This window comes from Bidens hawaiensis, unplaced genomic scaffold (assembly GCF_021521415.1).
Source record: "Bidens hawaiensis isolate Kalapana, Puna unplaced genomic scaffold, B.hawaiensis_p1.1 tig00105707_1, whole genome shotgun sequence".
NCBI classification, from domain to species: domain Eukaryota; kingdom Viridiplantae; phylum Streptophyta; class Magnoliopsida; order Asterales; family Asteraceae; genus Bidens; species Bidens hawaiensis.
This window is the reverse complement of record NW_027504754.1, coordinates 1-18,075: the sequence shown is the minus strand read 5'-3', so window position 1 is coordinate 18,075 and position 18,075 is coordinate 1. Positions and strand designations below refer to the sequence as shown.

At 35.4% G+C, this 18,075-nt stretch overlaps 2 protein-coding genes across 2 annotated transcripts; both read right to left on the bottom strand.

Annotated features, from left to right (window-relative positions):
* Positions 1 to 2,713: 2,713 nt before the first annotated feature.
* Positions 2,714 to 3,580, bottom strand: LOC143608191 (uncharacterized). Its single transcript, XM_077083338.1, has one exon. The coding sequence runs from the start codon at positions 3,578 to 3,580 to the stop codon at positions 2,714 to 2,716; it is 867 nt and encodes a 288-aa protein (XP_076939453.1).
* A 2,865-nt stretch (positions 3,581 to 6,445) lies between these two features.
* LOC143608192 (putative helicase MAGATAMA 3) lies at positions 6,446 to 13,655 on the bottom strand. The gene is made up of 19 exons (XM_077083339.1): positions 13,392 to 13,655; positions 12,460 to 12,587; positions 12,176 to 12,373; positions 11,918 to 12,109; positions 11,750 to 11,785; positions 11,577 to 11,662; positions 11,445 to 11,495; positions 11,218 to 11,329; positions 10,054 to 10,159; positions 9,869 to 9,966; positions 9,666 to 9,779; positions 9,497 to 9,589; positions 8,633 to 8,686; positions 8,493 to 8,551; positions 8,324 to 8,408; positions 7,875 to 8,243; positions 7,674 to 7,796; positions 6,738 to 6,824; positions 6,446 to 6,666 (listed from the first exon to the last, which is right to left on the bottom strand). Exons 1-19 carry the CDS (start codon positions 13,645 to 13,647, stop codon positions 6,466 to 6,468), a joined length of 2,448 nt encoding a protein of 815 aa, XP_076939454.1. The 5' UTR covers positions 13,648 to 13,655; the 3' UTR covers positions 6,446 to 6,465.
* Positions 13,656 to 18,075: the final 4,420 nt, after the last annotated feature.

Here is an 18,075-nt window from a genome sequence, read left to right as displayed (position 1 = left end):
ATTAACTTGATTGATATACTTGAAGCCAGAATGACACGTCTAATTGGTATTGATGAATTAAGATTACTTTTTTTTCTCTTAGTTTCTTCTTTTCTTTATCGACCTTATGCTTGAATACAAAATTGTTTCGTAACACACTTAGACGATTAGACCGCTTTAGAAATAATAATATTTACTATTTTTTGAAAGCTCATTTTTTCCATCTTATTAAACTAAAATAGTTTCATTAGCTCCTTAGGTATTACAAGATGAGACCATGAATCGAACCAGATCGAAACATTCAGCTGTCGACGGACACACTTTGCCGGCAACAGGTCGACACGAAGTAATTCATCATCCTCCGTCCAACCTCGAGAGTCTTGAATGCTCCTTCTCATCCAAGCATGATAGCCGACATTCTCGCTTCCGCTTCGTCCACTACCGCTCGCGCGGGTGACGCGGGGATATAGCAAGTAAGCAGAAAGGTTCTCTCTCGAATGGAAATTTCCCAATAGTCAAGGTAGGACGAAGAATAACATTAGTGGGTATAAGGCCTTCTGCCTCGACAACACCAGAATGACAAAACAAAGCCATTTCCATATAACGGAGCAACCAGCCCCCTTCAACATCTATTATATGTCTCAAGTGTCAACTTTATTTTATTCTCATGTTTCAGATGAGATAAACATATAATCATTTGTTTGAAGGTAATACATCTTTACCCTACTAAACTAAACTAATAGTATAGAATAATAACATTTATAAATATAATAGAATAAAATTTGAGTGAGTTTTATATTAGGAAAAATTAAATAGAATAATAATTACTGAAAAACTGATGCACGACTCTACAAAACCAGCTTTTTAGCTTCAACTTTTGTAACACGTGATATGATAAATAACTCATGTCTCACTCGTGTGAAAACAATGTTTAATTGAGATGTTTAGAATTAGATATTTTCTTCTTTTCTAATTTTAATCTTTTATTTTTTCTCTATGTGTGATGGAGGTCGGGATGCTCATCTCAATCACTCAAGGGCACTCTAAGATCTCACCAATTATACATTTCCATTTAATATCTTAGTTGATGGTGTAAGTCATTTGAATCACTCTAATCATTTAACTATTAATTAAAGCTTATATGTTAAAATTAAAAACACATAGAACTAAACTAAAATTAAAACTGAAGATTGCCAATTTTAATCGAAAAATAACACAAAAAAATGAAAACATAAATAAATAAAAATATTACTCCTCATACGAATCGGGGTAGAATAGATGACCTACACGATCCGCTCGAAATTATAAATAAGTACTTGCATCTTGCAAAACTTTTAATGTCACTTGATTGAGTTTTGAAAAATTTAAAATAACATGTGATTAATTTAAATAATTTTTTACAAGCACATCCATTTTAGAGCATCGTGAATTTTGCATATTTGATTTTTCTTATTATATTAACCATTTATAGTGATCATAAAATATTAAAATAACCAAAAGTGAATCCTTTTATAAAATATCCAAACTTAATAATAATTTTGAAATAATATATTATCTCTATCCTATCATGTCAACTAGTCCCAGATTTCACTACTCTCTCAAAGTAACCTCTGGTGTTCCCGCACTACCCTTAATACCCGCAAGGGAGTACCCGAAGCTGTCCCACCTCTCTTTTCATATGTATTGTCATGTGAGAGTGGATGTATAGGTTTCAAAACAAGTTCAATAACATGGCATACACCACATCGTGACTTCTATACATGACATACACATCTCACATATGTATCATCCTCCTAGGATTCAATAAGATTCATACGTTTGAACTCAGCTTCTCAACCACTTGAACTGGTGCATTCGGTATCAAAAGCATCCCACAAATTGTTGTTCTTAATGTTAGGATCAAATTAAGAGGTGTATGATCAACTTTTTTTTTTTTTTTGTGTGGAGTGAGTTTGGATGGAAGGGAATATTTCTGATCCATTTTTTTAATTGAAATTTAACCGAGCCAGCTCGGTTTAACGATAATAATAAATTTTGCAAAGGTAAAATAAATCTCTCAATTAGTCACTGGAAACGAGCCGGTCGGGTAGGTTGAGTCACGGGTCAAAAACGCTCAGGTTAAAATGGGTGAAAACTGGTTAACGGGTCGGAAATTCTGTGATGCAAACCATCCCTTTAACCTGTTTATTCCAAATCATCCCTTTGGGTATAATAATACAGTTCATTTGTTTGAGTTTAATCAGTTCCAATTGAAAACTTTAAACATTAAAATTTGTTCCATGTCATCTTTTTCACCATTGACTAGTTATTTGGTCAAAATTAAGACAGCATCAACTTTGGTCTTCATTATAATAGAGGACTTCCATTTGTAAACTATAACAGTTACTACCCTTACAATTTGTGTATGCATTCTAACAAAAATTCTGCTTCAACACCATACTTCCCAAATTGCCTTAATTACACTAGAATTTCTTCAGCCTTACATGTAATTGCACCATATTTATAACAACTAAACGTTACACTCTACATGTTAATACTAACCCTACTTGATGGGTTAACTAGTACGTATTAACGGGCGACGCTTGTATGGTAGCAAACAAAGAACATCTTTTATTAACAACCATTTATACAATTCAAAACAAGCATTCAACAAAAAAAACCAGTCTTAGTCACAACATATTACCTGATACATTCCCCTTATCAGTGTCCACAGATCACGTTAGAAGACGGAATATTAATCCGTCTCGGCCTGATCACCTGCAGCATCATCACCTAGCAAACAGTCTAGGGTTTCATCATCCTCCTCATGACTCAATTGTCTTACATCATCATCACTAGCCAACTCCAACAACCTGCCTCTCCTCACACGTTCTTCCGCCTTCACTTTAAACGATTCAGGACCCGAATCAGGGCTCTTATCAGTTCCCTCACCGTCCGCATTCGGTAATGCATTGACCGTCTGGTTTTGCGGTATATGTGAAGCCAGCGGAGACTCAATCGCCACGGGAAACTGAAATGAGTAGTTTCCGGTTATGTTATAAGCCGGAGGAGGCGGATACCTTCTTGTGGATGTCGAATTCACGGGCGGTGGGGGCGAGTTTCTCGTGTGATGATGTCTATACTCCAGAATACCTCCTAATCCATGTACGGCCATATTCCGCCCGTAATGCATTCCCGGAACAACGATATCAACGCCTCCGATGGTAATCAACGACCGGACCGACCGACGCTGCTCGACGTGGATATCTCTGCCCGGAACAAGCGTGGGGACGGAATTAGCCGAGGGCGTGAGGCTTAATAGGTCAATCATGGACATACGGCGTGGAATGACGTGGTACCGGAGTGTGGTGACGTAATTGGAGGCCGGCATGGTCATGTCGAGAGCGAATAAAGCGGAATTGATCGGTGCGAGTAAGGTGAAGTTACCGTCGGATCGGAGGTCGTAGTGGAGGTCGGAAGTTGAGATGGCGTTGGCGAAGAGGTGGTAGCCTCGGGCTCTCAGCACGCCGAACATGACCGTGAGCTCGCCTTCGCGGACGGCGGTGGTGACGGCGAGTAGGAGGATGACGGTGGCGATGAGCACGGCGGAAGTAGACGCCATTGTTGCCGGAAAACTGTTAGAGATGAAGAACTGAATTAAAATGATTTTGGCGCCAATTTGTTTTCTGTTATAACTGAACTGAACTGATTATTTATGTGAGGGGCCAAAAGCATGAATAGTCCGACCCGATTTCTATGACCCGGTTTATTACACATTCAGTTATTTTTTTAGGGGCAATTTCATATATACCCTTATAACATTGAAAATATCATATATACCCTTACAAATTAATTAAAATATCATATATACCCAATTTATTAAAAAAACTATAATAAATGACCATTTTACCCTTCTTTCTTTTTTTTTTTACTTTATTATATAGTTTCATAAAAAAAAGAAATTTACAAAGCTTGAATTATAAATAGAAAAAAAAAACAAAAATTATAAGCCCCTGTGTCTCTTTCTTCTCCGGCAATAAACTAAGGGCCATACGGCGGTGCGGTGTGATGCCGGAGAGTAATAGGAAAGATGGAGACTTTGTGGATGCTTCTCCAACGTCTCCGACACCCATCAGATTTGTAACCGCCTCATTAACCGTCGACCATCTGGGTCTGTCCGTCATTATTTCCGACCGTTTTCGTGGTGGTTCTGGCCTGTGGATGTGGAAACGAATGGTGGTATATGAGGTGGAAGAAGACAAACGGTAATGAGGCAATGGTCGGAGAAGGAAATAAGTGGTCGACACTAGTTTCCGGAACTTGTGGCGGTTGTGGGGTGGTTCCTCGGTGTTAATCCGCCTGAACTGGTCAATGTTAAATTGATCGCTGGTTGTGGACTACCAGGAGGAAGAGTTGTGTTTTTTTTTAGTTAAAATATATAAACATAGTTATTACATCAACATAGCAGGTAGGCGGGCAACAAGCTGCGCCGCCACCCCTTTCTGAATTGTAAACCCTAACCTGCTAAAGACATACCCCTACCCCTTTGGAGTCGACACATTGCTATGCACAACCCGTTGGACCCTGGTTAGGAAACGGATAGCTTCCGGTGCTAAGGAGCCAAAGGTATCAAAAGCCAGAGTGACAAAAACATGTTGGTTCTCTTCGCAGGCTTTAGCATGTTTCTCCACCTTCTTCGTTTCAGCCATTTTCATTGCTTTCCCAGCTACAAACCCATTATCCCTCAAACCAGCTAAGGGAGATACCCCTGTGAGGTCAACACAAGCGTGTTTTCCACCGGCCCAACCAAATCTGCTGGTCGTAGAGTGGATCTCCCTTCCGTGGGGTCTGTAAGGAAGTTAACGGAGGCTTCCTTTTTAACTGATATCCCAGCTCGCCTTAAGATGTCCCAAAGAACGTCTCGCACCAAATCATGTCGGTATTTGAACCCAGGCATCTCCTTGCAATGTACCGCATGCTCTCAGAATTTATCCAGGCAAACCTTACGACAGATCGGACATGTTTCGTCTTCTAGGTACATTGGGAACATCAAACGGTACTTAAGAATGCCCCTATACTCGACCGCAGACATGCTTTGGCCCAAGCCATCAATCGGGATAACGGTTAGAAAATCTTGGGCATGAGGACCTTGTAAGCATTCAATAACTGCCTTCTGTCGGGGGGACAATCCAAAAACTTCTCCCAGGCTCTGAGCGATTTTGCCAAAAAGGGCATTCGCCAAAGTTTTTTGAGGCTTTGGTGGGGCGGTGTCCTTATTAGAGAAACCGTCAATGTCAAAGTCTGGGAGAGCGCCATTTAGGCGTTCCAGGGCCTACACGTAGTCTAAGTCCAGGTCGACAACCCCGCTATTCCTTAAGATGTGATTATGTAGCTTCCAAGACTGAGCCCTCGACGCTACAAAAGCGTAAACCTCAACATCATGAGCAGAAGGCCTAAACCCCCCAAGCGCATCGATAAAGATGCATGTCGCCACTGAAGATCACCAAAGAACGGACCTCCACATACAACTATGTCTTCGATGGCTTCTCGAAGCCCTTATCAAAACAGGATACCGCATCAGCCATCATATGGGGGTGACATGTTCGTAACCCAAAAAGCAAAATGGTCATTAGTTAAAAAGTATAATGCACCATCAAGGGCAAAATGGTCATTAATTAAAAAGTCTTTAAAGTTGGGTATATATGATATATTCATATTTGATTGGGTACATATGATATTTACAAGTTTTGTAGGGATATATATGAAATTAATTCTTTTTTTCATTATTATTTTATAAAATATTTTAATAGATTAAGAGCTTTATCAAATACTAATTTTTTTTGTTTGAAGTTTTAAAAGGCGAAAGGTGATGCTGAATTTTGAGTTGAAATTGAACAATTATTATGAAAGTTGTAACATGTATAGAATAAAAAAAATCACAACATTAAAATAAAAACAAATAATTAAAGCTAAGTGAAGTTAATAGATGTATTGATTTATTAATTGTTTTTATTTGTATTGTAATTTTACTTTTCTATTTTTTTTAATATAATTAATGTATAATGCTTTATATAAATCCGAAAACAAAATTACAATGTTTTGTTCTCTTTTTTTTTCATCTAATATTTCGACATAAATGTAATACAAATTTGAGTCATAAATGTAACCACTATATGGACGTTTGGTTCATGGAAAGTTATCAAATAAATTGGAGGAGTCCTTGGGTTATAGGAATTAAAGTCGAATTTCACCGGGCAGATGAACCTTTTCCAATTCTAATTCCTTTGTGTAGAACGATAATTTAATTATCTCTTCTGGCCGTATAAATAATTAACGATAATTTAAAGCATATTTTTCTTTAATTTTAACTTTTAAGTGCCAAGTGTAAAGTAATACAGTAATTAGAATATAATTTCAATACGTTATATTGGAAAATAAACTATATTTAAAAAATATAAGAAAATTAAAATTAGTATGGATCCCATGTAAATAGAAAAAATAAATATATTATTCATCCATGCCACCATCATCTCCCCCAGCATCATCATCATCTCCATAATCATCCTCTTGTGGAATTTGATCAACTTCAATGTTCATATCATAATCAGGGTCCATATCAACAGGACCAAATCTATCTGGTACAGTCTCCTCTACTTTCATTGATGCAAGGTTATCATCACTAAAGAATTCCATATACGGCTTCGAAGCCTGAAAAAATTAATGAGCATTATAATTTATAAATAAGTGTGTAGTTTCGATCAAGCAATTATAAAACCAACCTTGAAGAGACAGTTTCTCTCCTCTGCACTTCTAATCAAGTTTTTCCAATGCTCGTCTTTTCTCAGTGCATCGGCTGAACCAACCACCTACCGTGATCATAGCATATATATTAATTGGTTAATTATAACCAAAAAAACGACATAATAAATATCAGAATAAACTATTTAGAAATTAAATGATTTAGGAGGTTGTAATCAATACGCATTTAAAATAGACTCTGGGCAACTTCAACTGGTTTAACTAGGGATGGCAATCCTGACACGACCCAAACACAACACAAAAAAAAACATACGTTTGGTTGGCTGACACAAGTCATTTTCTTAAACAAGTCAACCAGAACACGACCCATTAAAAAAGTGGGTTGACCCGTTTGAGAGTGTTTAAATTAGTTCATATTTTGATTCCAGAAATGAAATATGTTAAAATTTATAGTTCGATATTTTGACTTTTTAGCTTTTCATATGACGATTAATTTTTAAAAAGTGAAATTATTTTATCTTTTGAACATTTTATTTACTCTTTACTTCCAACAATTTTATTATATTAGTTCTCCGTGTCCATTCTCTGATTATTGTCATTCGCTTATTCTAATCTCGAGCTAAATATATAAACACAAGTTTGTTAATTGAAAATGAGAGAGAAATACAATTAAAATGTAACAAGATACAAAAAGGTTTCATATAAATCGTAGTAATAAACTGTTCAAACTGTTACTAAGTCGGTAAGTATTATCACAATTGTAAATGAAAAAAAAATGGATTGGCAAAATACAACGATCTGCCGACACAACTTTAAGCAGGTAAGACACGACATGAATAAGTTACTTCTTTTGTTTAAAAACATAAATTGACACATTCTTAAGTAAACGGGTCAAAATCATCACCTCTATAATAGCAAAAAAAACACAAGATTTATCAGTTAATGACAAATCATACCAGGACAGAAGCTCTTGCTCTAGTTATACCAACATTCATTCGCCTAAAATCAGCCACGAATCCGATACCCCTCTCTTTACTTGCCCTAACACACGAAAATATTGCAACGTCTTTTTCTCGACCCTGTATTTAAAACGTTATATTGAAGCTTTGAACATAAAAAAACATATACGTAATTTAAAATAATTAACAAAATTTAACCTGGAAACCATCCACAGTGTTAATATCCACAACTTTCTCTGAATCGACACCAAACTTTTTCTTAAACTTTGAACGAAAGAGCTTCACTTGATATCTGTAAGGGGATATTATTGCGAGCCTGGAACTTGAATTAAGTTCTGGATACCTGCTGACCAATTCATGATACATTAGCAACACAAAGTCAACCTCATCAACATTTTCCCATGATCCGCTTCCGGAAGGTTGTGTTTCTTTCCCTTCATGTATATCAAAAAAGCAAAACGGTCCAAAACATCGGAATCTGTGCCATAAACGCTTTGTTCTGTCTTTAACATCTGATCCGTCTTCCAATTCTCCATCATAGAACTCTTTTGAAGGGAAGCTTCTTATCTGTGATATAGTATATCTCTTTTAATCATATATTGACACGCTAATTGTATAAAAAATTTGTACAAATGGTACGACCGGACCTCGGGATGCATCCTGTATTGTGTCTTGAGCATTTGCACTGGATACCCTGCCTTCTGAAACCGTTTAAACAGGCTCATACTGTAACTGCAGTGCAAATACAATGAGGTCAAAGTTAGATGTCAGCTAAAAGGATGATGATAAATGCTGTATTCATTATTAAGTTTTTACCCATATTTCTCAGCAATGGGAGAAATAACTGTTGCCGGCAACTGAACAGGATCACCAACCTACAAAATAAAAGGTAAAAAAATAAAAAAGGCCATCATTTTTAGATAAATTGATGTTTAGAAAAAGCATATGTTCGATACCAAAAATACTTGTTTGCATCCACTGGCTAAAGGGACTAATGTTGCGGGCTCCACCTGTTGAAGTAAAAAATTTGAAAGTGAACATCTTTCAAAATTAAGAATGTTAAATGTAACATTTGACCAATGACGCCATAAATTAACAAATATGGTATTAGTAGACATAACGAGCCGAGCCCAAGCCAAAGTAAGCTCGCCCGTTAAAACTAAAGCACAAACTTTAATATATATAAATTATAATCCAAAAGTACAGTCTAAATGTGTGTTTGTGTATAAATTATAAACTTAATTAATTATGCATTATGTTTATGTTAAAAATAATATATTTTTCCTTTTTATTTGTGTAAAAATATAAAACTATTTTTTAAAATAAACGAGTTGGAGCGCCGAGCCATGAGCTAGCTCGAGCTTTTTAAGAGCCGAGCTCGAGCTCAACCTTTCAGCTTAAAAACAAGCCAAGAACTTGACTCGCCTCGGTTCGTTTACAGTCCTATAATAAAGTCCCAAAACTTGTTTAAAATGCATGTAGTTTTGAATTTCTTTCTTTAAATATTAACTTGTTAACTCTTAAATTGGTCTAATAAAATGGTACAATCTTTTTCTTCAAAAATGTTGGATGTCACTTTATCAAACTTGACCAATGTAAAAGTCAACTAGTCATTATTTTTCAAAAATCAATGTGTATTTAGAAAAGTTAAGGGATTTTAATATACATAAATAAGGTTGGTAACTTTTCGTGTATATTTTACAAGTTGAAAGATTTTCAGTGAAAAAAAAGAAAGTACATTGATTTTTATTATATTAACCCTCTGTAAAATTGATCTTCAAATAACAAATTCCAGTGCCGTATTATCCAGAACAACTTACTGCTTGAGCAGCTTCATCAATCACAACAATGTCAAAATTGCGATTCAGTTTAGTGAAAAGACTTGAACCACTGAAACTAAGAGTAGAAAACACCTGCGAAAAAACAACATATTATAACTCATATGATATTTTAAATATCACCATAAGGCTGAAAACTGGAATTACATACAATTGCTGACTCATCCATAACTGAAGCACGAATCGTGTCTCGGTCCCTTGCACCACCACCTTGCTTTTGTTTATCAGCAGTTTGGAAACCCATGCTTGCAAGTTTTTGTTCCACCTGAACGTCAAACAGTCAAACTTCCAATGTAATTCCTCATTTTCTATTTTGATAAGCTTTAATGAATGCGGCATTGAAAGAATAAATACCAGGTAATCCATAGATACAGCCTGGACAGAATGATGTGCCTTGAGACCAATTCGAACAATTTTAGGTGCGTAAGAACGATCATTTTCATCACGAATGCCTACAATCAGAAAATTGTGACATAAATGCACAACAAAAAAGATGAAGAAAAATAAAAGATAAAATTGGCATTATATTTGGCAAATACCGGTGCTTAAAAGTCGCAACACAATCTCGTCAAGTGCAGAGTTTGATGGAGCACACACCAAAACACGCACACGGTATTTGCGACTGGAGTTAACGACTTCTGGTTTCTGTGTGGACATTAGAGGAATATATTATATATAATAATATAACATGTGTGTGTGTGTGAGAGAGAGAGAGAGAGGGTTATAGGTAGAACGCAGTTTCTGCGAGAACACAAAGAACAAAAAAATCATTCACTTTTCTAATCTTAAAATATCTTTGTTATATAACAAAATGGTTTAAATGCAATGTGTATTCATCTTTCCTGAAATTCAAGAACGATATAAACAAATTTCATTTATATATAGAACTTACATGCATATACACAGTTCATCATCATCATATCATCATCATCGTACTCAGTATATCCCACCAATAGCAAAGCTATAGTAGGGTCTGAGGAGGGTAAGATGTAGACAGCCTTACCTCTACCCCATAGGGATAGAGAGGCTGCTTCCGGTGAGACCCTCGGCTCGATAGTAGTTTTGCATCAAGCCTTGGACATAAGACACATAACACTCAACCATCGGGACACCGACCGATTGGTGCGTGTACCCTTGTCTTTCGGCTATCAACGCCACCACATGATGCCTGATTAACCTTCCGCCACTTTTAACGTTATTTTCACGATATTGGTAAAATAACGTCAAAATTAGTGCAATTTCGCATATACACAGTTAGAATTTTAAAAAACATGAACAAACTTGTTTTATGACTTTTTTATATACAACAAATACATTTGTCACTTTTTGAATCTTATAATAACTTTATAATACAAGAAGATGGTTGAGTTGCAGTGTTTATTCTTCTTTGCTGAAATCTAAGAACAATAAAAACAAATTTCTCTTATGTATAGAGCTTACATATGTGTAGGTACGCGGTTAAAATTTAAAAAAAAACATGAACAAACTTGTTTTATGACTTTTTATATACGACAAACACATTTGTCTTTAAGAAGCACAAAATTTTATAAAATGAACATCATTGATCAAAAAACCAAACAATTTAGGTTTGTTCGTTTTTTTTTCTCACAATAATGTAGTTTTATGTAATGAACTGCAAATATAAGTATATATGGACCACCAAGATAAATAAAATTATAATAAAACAGAACTAAGTTACTTACTAGATCGTTGCCAGTAGTGGGATAAAAACCATCATCACCATCTTTAGGCATTATTACATCTCTAGGATTAATTCCAGTTAACCATGGAGAAGCTTTTGTCCATTGCTTTTTCCTATTAAAAAAATATTAAATGTTTCACAAAACAAGATGCATTGTTATAAAATGTCAATATAAAAGAGAGAACTGAGCAAAAGAAGCTAAAAGAATGAAACTGTGAGAAAACATACTTGTCTTTAATATGTAAATCTGGTCCACGTTTTATCTCACTTATTTTACCCCTGCACAAAAAATTATGAACAAACGAAACCAAAGATAATAACATGATAACCTTAAGCAATGACTAATAAAGTTATACTCACTTAGTATGCATGTGAGCTGGAGTTGCATGCAATATAGCACTAAGAAGCCCGAGAATTGTTTGTGTTTTTCCTGTTCCAGGTGGACCCTAAGAAAGCATATAATAGAAGTTTGTTTCTTTCAGGTGAAAAAGTAAATTCAATAAAAAATCAAGAAATCTTGGTACAAGAAAAACCTGAATCAGGACAAAGTTTCTGCGTGAAAGACCAGCCTGCATGAAACAAGTATACAAACGAGAGTTAATGTACACGTGTGTGTAAAGATGTTGCCAGCAGTCAAAAATCAAGACAACTGAATGACATCATGTCAAAGGAGGGCAAATAGGTAATAGGTAAGTGCTCACACGTATAGCTTCCAGCTGTGTTGAATTATGGTTTGTTTGAATATATTCCATAAGAGGCTTAGAAATTCTCCAAGCTTGATCTTCAGACTTATTAATATTATCAGCAGCTTTCAAAATCAAATCCTTGTATGGCAAGAAACTAATCGAACGCATAGCAACATATTCACGAGCTATGGTTGATAAACTGCATACCTAAAAAGAAGAAAATAATTTGCAACAGAAATACAATAAAAGTTTGTAAAATATGAATTATATTACCTTCATTACATACCACCCTACGTCTGTATTGGTAATACGAGAACGCACATTCAAAAGTCTCTTTGAAGTGGTGACGTCATTTGTGGACACTCGTTTTATTTCTCCTTCTAACTGCATTCTAAGTCTAAGCTTATCTGCCACACGATGCTCAACTAATGCAAATGCATAAGTAGTGGGACGTTTATTATCATGTTGAAACTGCAAAAATGTACTCGCTTAAGAGTTGTAAAGTGTAGCATAAAGTTGAAAATATGAGAAAATGAAGATAAAATCATAATGTTTACCTTCTGTTCTGACATTAGCAACAGATCATTTTGTGATACGGATCCCCAATCATCAACAAGTAACTCAAGTAAATGAAATCCATCGGTTTCACAAGGTTTATTTACAATACCCAGCTTCCATTCGGTTTCTTAGAAACAGGAAAAAAGAAGGCATAAATATCACAGTTGATATGTATAACAGTATAGACATATCTAATTAGTCATACTACACTTAGGTTTTCCACATTAGATGACCTAATCGGTCCTATTACAGTCTAGTTAGCTATTGTTTCCCTCAACAAAATCAAATGTGTAATAAACTTTGAAGTGACGCTCTGATTATAACTACAAGAAGATCAAACATATATATATACATGTGCTGTACTTCAACGTTTACTACTAAATGAGTTTAAATACTCTAATTGGTAGGAGTTTAAGTTTTTGTTTGTTAGGTTCTAGTTTTTTTTTATCTAAAGTCATGCTCTGGTTCTTTTAATTAAACTCAGTTTTGTTTCTTGGCTAACTTAATTTCCAAACAGTACATTTGTTCTAAAATGACAACAATAATATTATTTTTTTTCTTTTTCTATTTCTCTACATTGCAAATACTTGCTTCCATATTTGGATCTGCCAAGTTTTGATCAAAATCAATTAATATCCATTAGTATTCCAGTCTAACTATTCATCAACAGAATCAAACCAGTGATAAATTGACGCTCTGACTATAGCTACAAGAAGATCAAACATATATATACATGCTGCAGTGCTGCACTTCAAGGTCTACTACAACAGGATGAGTTAAAATACTGTAATTAGTCATACTACAGTTAGGTGTTTCACTTTAGATAACCTAATCAGTCATGTTACAGTCTAATTAGCAAAGAGTGTGCATCAACTGAAACTTATAATAATAATAATAATAATAATAATAATAATAATAATAATAATAATACCTTGTTCTTCGTCATCTTTGGCTTGTAAGATTTGAGCTTTAACTTCTTCAAAGAGCAGAGGCTCAAACGTGTCGAGATAGTCATCAACGTCTTTATACGTGTCCTTGACGTGTTTTAGCCCTAAATCCTTTTCGTGTGCTTTATTCTGCTTCAGATTATTTTGTACAAGACGAATGTAGTCCCAGCCGAGAACTATTTTGTAGAAGCGGTGCAGGCATCCTGCTTCTTCTTCAATTAGGTTCCTCTCTATCGCCATCAATCAAACAGCAGAGTCTTCTGGTGGTTTGAAATCTAAATCATTGATTTTATATACTAGGCCCATTTAACCCATTTAAGTATTTAAAATTAACTTTTGTAGTTTTGTTTTTATTTATGTTTAATTTTTTTCCAATTTTTTAAAACACATTCATAATTTTCAATATATTTTCAAGATCTAAAAATTAAAACAAAATAAATAAATATATAAAATTCATAGTACTCATATATAGTCGACCAAGCCTAAACTATCTCAATTTTGTTTTATTACTATTTCTTTTTTTTTAATGGGTCATCCTCGGGTCGAAAAGAATATATTGTACGGGTTAGAATCGAAATTTTTGACACGAATAATAATAATAATAATAATAATAATAATATAGGCCTGATACGGTTGCACATTTCAACTATTCAACCCGAAACTGCAACCCATTAACTAGCTAATCCAACACAATTACACCACAACTTAAGATAAGTCATAAGACCATATTACACCATTGTTTTAGGGGCCGTCATTCCTTGGTAGGGATGACAATAAAACCTGAACTCGATGGGAAAACCTGAAACCCGACATAAATGGGACGGGTAATACCCTACCCATTAGGGTTTGGGACGGATTTGGGATTAGTTTTGAAATTTTTCGCGGGTTTGGGATGGGTTTGGGATTTCTAATATACCCGATTACCCAACCCAATTACCCGATAACATAAATACCCGATTATATACCCGATATAGCTTATTATATTATATATATATATATATATATATAATACTATATTCCAAATATATTATTTGTCAGAACTTGTTTATGTCAATTATTTGAGACATTTTATCTTTACAGTAACCATCTTTGTAATCAATTAGTTATGTTTTGTGAAAACCCGGTAGAAACCTAGCGGGTTTTAAGCCGGCTATACCTGACGGGTATTTTATCAAAACCCGATAAGAAACCCGATGGGTAATTACCCGATTAAAACCCGATGGGTTTGGGATGGACTTTCATAACCGGGTATGGGTTTGGGAATACCTAAACCCGACTCAAACCCGACCCATTGTCATCCCTATTCCTTGGCCACGCAAGCAAACCCAACGCAAAACATCATTATAGTCAAGTGAATATAGCACCAACAACCCCCCCCCCCCTCCCCTCCCCTCCCGCCCCATTCCATTACCACCCAAATCACAATAATTCTACAATACTTTGGTTAACTAGCCGCCTTCCATAACACAGTCTAAATATAAAAGGAAAATTGGATATTAATAATCCCAACTATCAACTATTGGCAAATAATAATCCCAACTAACAATGTGATCGGTGATAATCCCAACTATCAGTTTTGTTATCAATAACAGTCCCAGTTAAATAAAACAGCTAACTCCGTTAATTATTGATGACATGGCGCGTGACATGGTGATTACTTGACGGGTGAGGTGGACTTTTTCATTTTATTTTAAATCTTAAATATACAGATCAAATTCTGATATCCTCTCAAAGAAAATTAACCTAGTTCGTTTCTACAGTCGGCTTTTCTATCTTTTAATCCTCTCAAAGAAAGGGTAAGTTTTCAACCCTTTTTGTTTCTTGCAATCGATTCTATAGTGACGATTTCACTACATCAGAATCGTTCCATTATTTATGTTTTGATTTGCCTATGCATTCGCAATCCCTCCTTTTGCCTAGTGATAGATATTGGCATCTGTAAAGCCCCGTTACCGGTGCCTTACATTGGACGTTGGATTTACTCATAAACACAGTTCTAAATATCAAAGTTAATTAAAAATTTCGCGGAAACGTTAACTTTAATCATTCGATACAAAACATTAATCTTTTCTTTAAAACCATAACATAAAACATTATATTTAAAACATCATTTCTTTCATCTTCAGATGTCAGCCGTTCAATCCCTGCCACGTGCCCTACTCATGCTAGCTCATTAAACATATTCACCTGCGTGCATACTAAAAGTCAGCTATGCTGAGTGGGTTCTAGTAATCAGGCGACATACAATACATTCACATCATATCATACATACATATCCGAAGATACATATCCATACTTAACCAGTTACCTTACTATCATACATACATACATACCTGCTATCACCTACCTCAGTCTACTGAGAGTACGTTCATAGTCCACCGTCTATGCCTATACTCAAGGTCGTGAACACGAAAAATGTCCGCAGTCCTTACCTATGTTCACCAATTATGGTACGTGCAAGGTCCGCAGTCCTTCCCTATACCATCCTATATTAACAACACGTACAAGGTCCACAGTCCTTCCCTATGTTGCAACCTATATCATAGCACGTACGAGGTCCGCAGTCCTCCCCTATGCTACCACAATACTATTATAGCATGTATAAGGTCCACAATCCTTTCCTATGATGGCTCCTATCTAAAGTACGTATAAGGCCCACAATCCTTAACTACGTTCTCATATATAATCTATATCACGTATAAGGCCTGCAGTCCTTAACTACGCCGTCACCTGCCAAGTCTATGTCCAACAAAAGTTAGAGGGGTACCATCCTAACTTACTATGTCGGACGTAGAACTCACATACCATTCATGTACCTGTATACACATACTTCACATATACAATAATTACATTGTAGCATAAGAACACTTTAAGCGTTCTTCATATCATTCATTTAACAGTCATACTCCTTGTCGATACGTGCAATATCCAAAGATCGTTCACAGCCCCGACAAGTGTTCATTTATAACGTTCATACATTATCCATACATTACATATAACATTACTATCTTTATTTATAACCTGACAGTACGCGCAATATCCGAAAATCGTTCACGTACCGACAAGCAATCATTCATATCTATCACATATATCACATATAGCATACACTTACCACTTAAGGTAAGTGTATTAACTAATCATATCGAGTATGCACACAACCGCGAAAACGTAACAAGCAATGAGGCTAGAAACTCACCTGGATCCTGTTTCCTTCTCCGTTTATAGTTAATCCTCTCTTTCGTTGAGCTCTGCTAACTGTATATAAGTTACATGTATTAAAACTTGTTCTATTTGTATTTCAGTTAAAACTAGCTAAGTCCGGTCTAATCCGTTGGCCTTGTTTAGATTACAACTACTTAATATATTTTGTTTCAAACCCTAATGTATAAGGTTTTTGATTATTTTAATATTCTTTTCTTTCTTTCCGCTTTTAACCTTGTTCATGTTTATTGAAATAATGGGGTACGGATATACATACATACATACATACATACATACATACATACATACATACATACATATATATATATATATATATATATATCTAACACATGGGTACACAATGCATATGTGTTTTTAAGTGTATTCTCTCACATATGCAAGCGAGTATAGATTTACTTGTGTATACTTTCGAGTTCGACTAGTGTGACCAAATATAGGGTGTAACTGAATCCTATTATAAGGATATACTTGTGGTCGGGTTCAAGGTGTATGCGATGACCATTGCAAGCGAACTACTAAGGCAACCCAATAAAATCGAGCCTTATGTAACCGATATATAAAAGTGATCGGTGATGACTTGCAATCGACCTTATAATTGTATTTGATATTACGTGTGATAGATAACTTCATGTATGCGAGTATACATACTAATCTATAAGGCATTGTAACCGAGTTCCTTGGTAGATGATCTCTTAATGTATGCGACTTATAGAGGGATCGGTCCATTGTATGCGCATGTATTCGATGACAAGGATGTAAGCGAACACCATTGTAAGCGAGTATACATCCATTGTATGCGACGGGACCCGTGTAATCGAACGAGCTAGTGTAAGCGACCCTAAGGTGGACGAATCTCAATTGTAATCGACTTTCGATGTGTTTGAATCCGTTGTAAACGAACTCAGTGCATGCGAGTTGTGTATATATATACATTATAGTACTAAGTATTTGTATGCGAGTTGTTTGCATGCAATATCCATTATAATACTAAGTATTTGTATGCAAGTTGTATGCATGCAATATCCATTATAATACTAAGTATTTGTATGCGACATCCACATGCGTTCCTTTCTGACCATCAGCCAATGTATGCGAGTATGTATATATATCTTAAGTATTGTATGCGATTGCATGGATCATTGTTTGCAAGTTTGTACGTAATCGAGTTCTAGGATTTGTAAGCAAATGTATATATATATTGTAATCGATCCATGTATGCGAATGTATATATATATTGTAATATCGATCCATGTATGCGAATGTATATATATATTGTAATAGATCCATGTATGCGAATGTATATATATACTGTAATCGATCCATATATGCGGGTTACATGTATTCGAGTACCGATTACCGATGTATTCGAGTCCGACCGTAATCGGTGGGCTATTGTAAGTGAACCATGCTATGCAAGCGGGTTCCAGTGTAAGCGACTCTAAAGTG

What these genes read in the sequence shown, in the direction of transcription:
- LOC143608191 (XM_077083338.1), bottom strand. Translation starts at nt 3,580, where the DNA reads ATGGCGTCTACTTCCGCCGTGCTCATCGCCACCGTCATCCTCCTACTC.
- LOC143608192 (XM_077083339.1), bottom strand. Translation starts at nt 13,647, where the DNA reads ATGGCGATAGAGAGGAACCTAATTGAAGAAGAAGCAGGATGCCTGCAC. An exon ending in TTATGGATGAGTCAGCAATT is followed by an intron (nt 9,590 to 9,665) that starts GTATGTAATTCC and finishes GTTTTTTCGCAG; the next exon opens with GTGTTTTCTACTCTTAGTTT. An exon ending in GAGCAAGAGCTTCTGTCCTG is followed by an intron (nt 6,825 to 7,673) that starts GTATGATTTGTC and finishes TGATCACGGTAG; the next exon opens with GTGGTTGGTTCAGCCGATGC.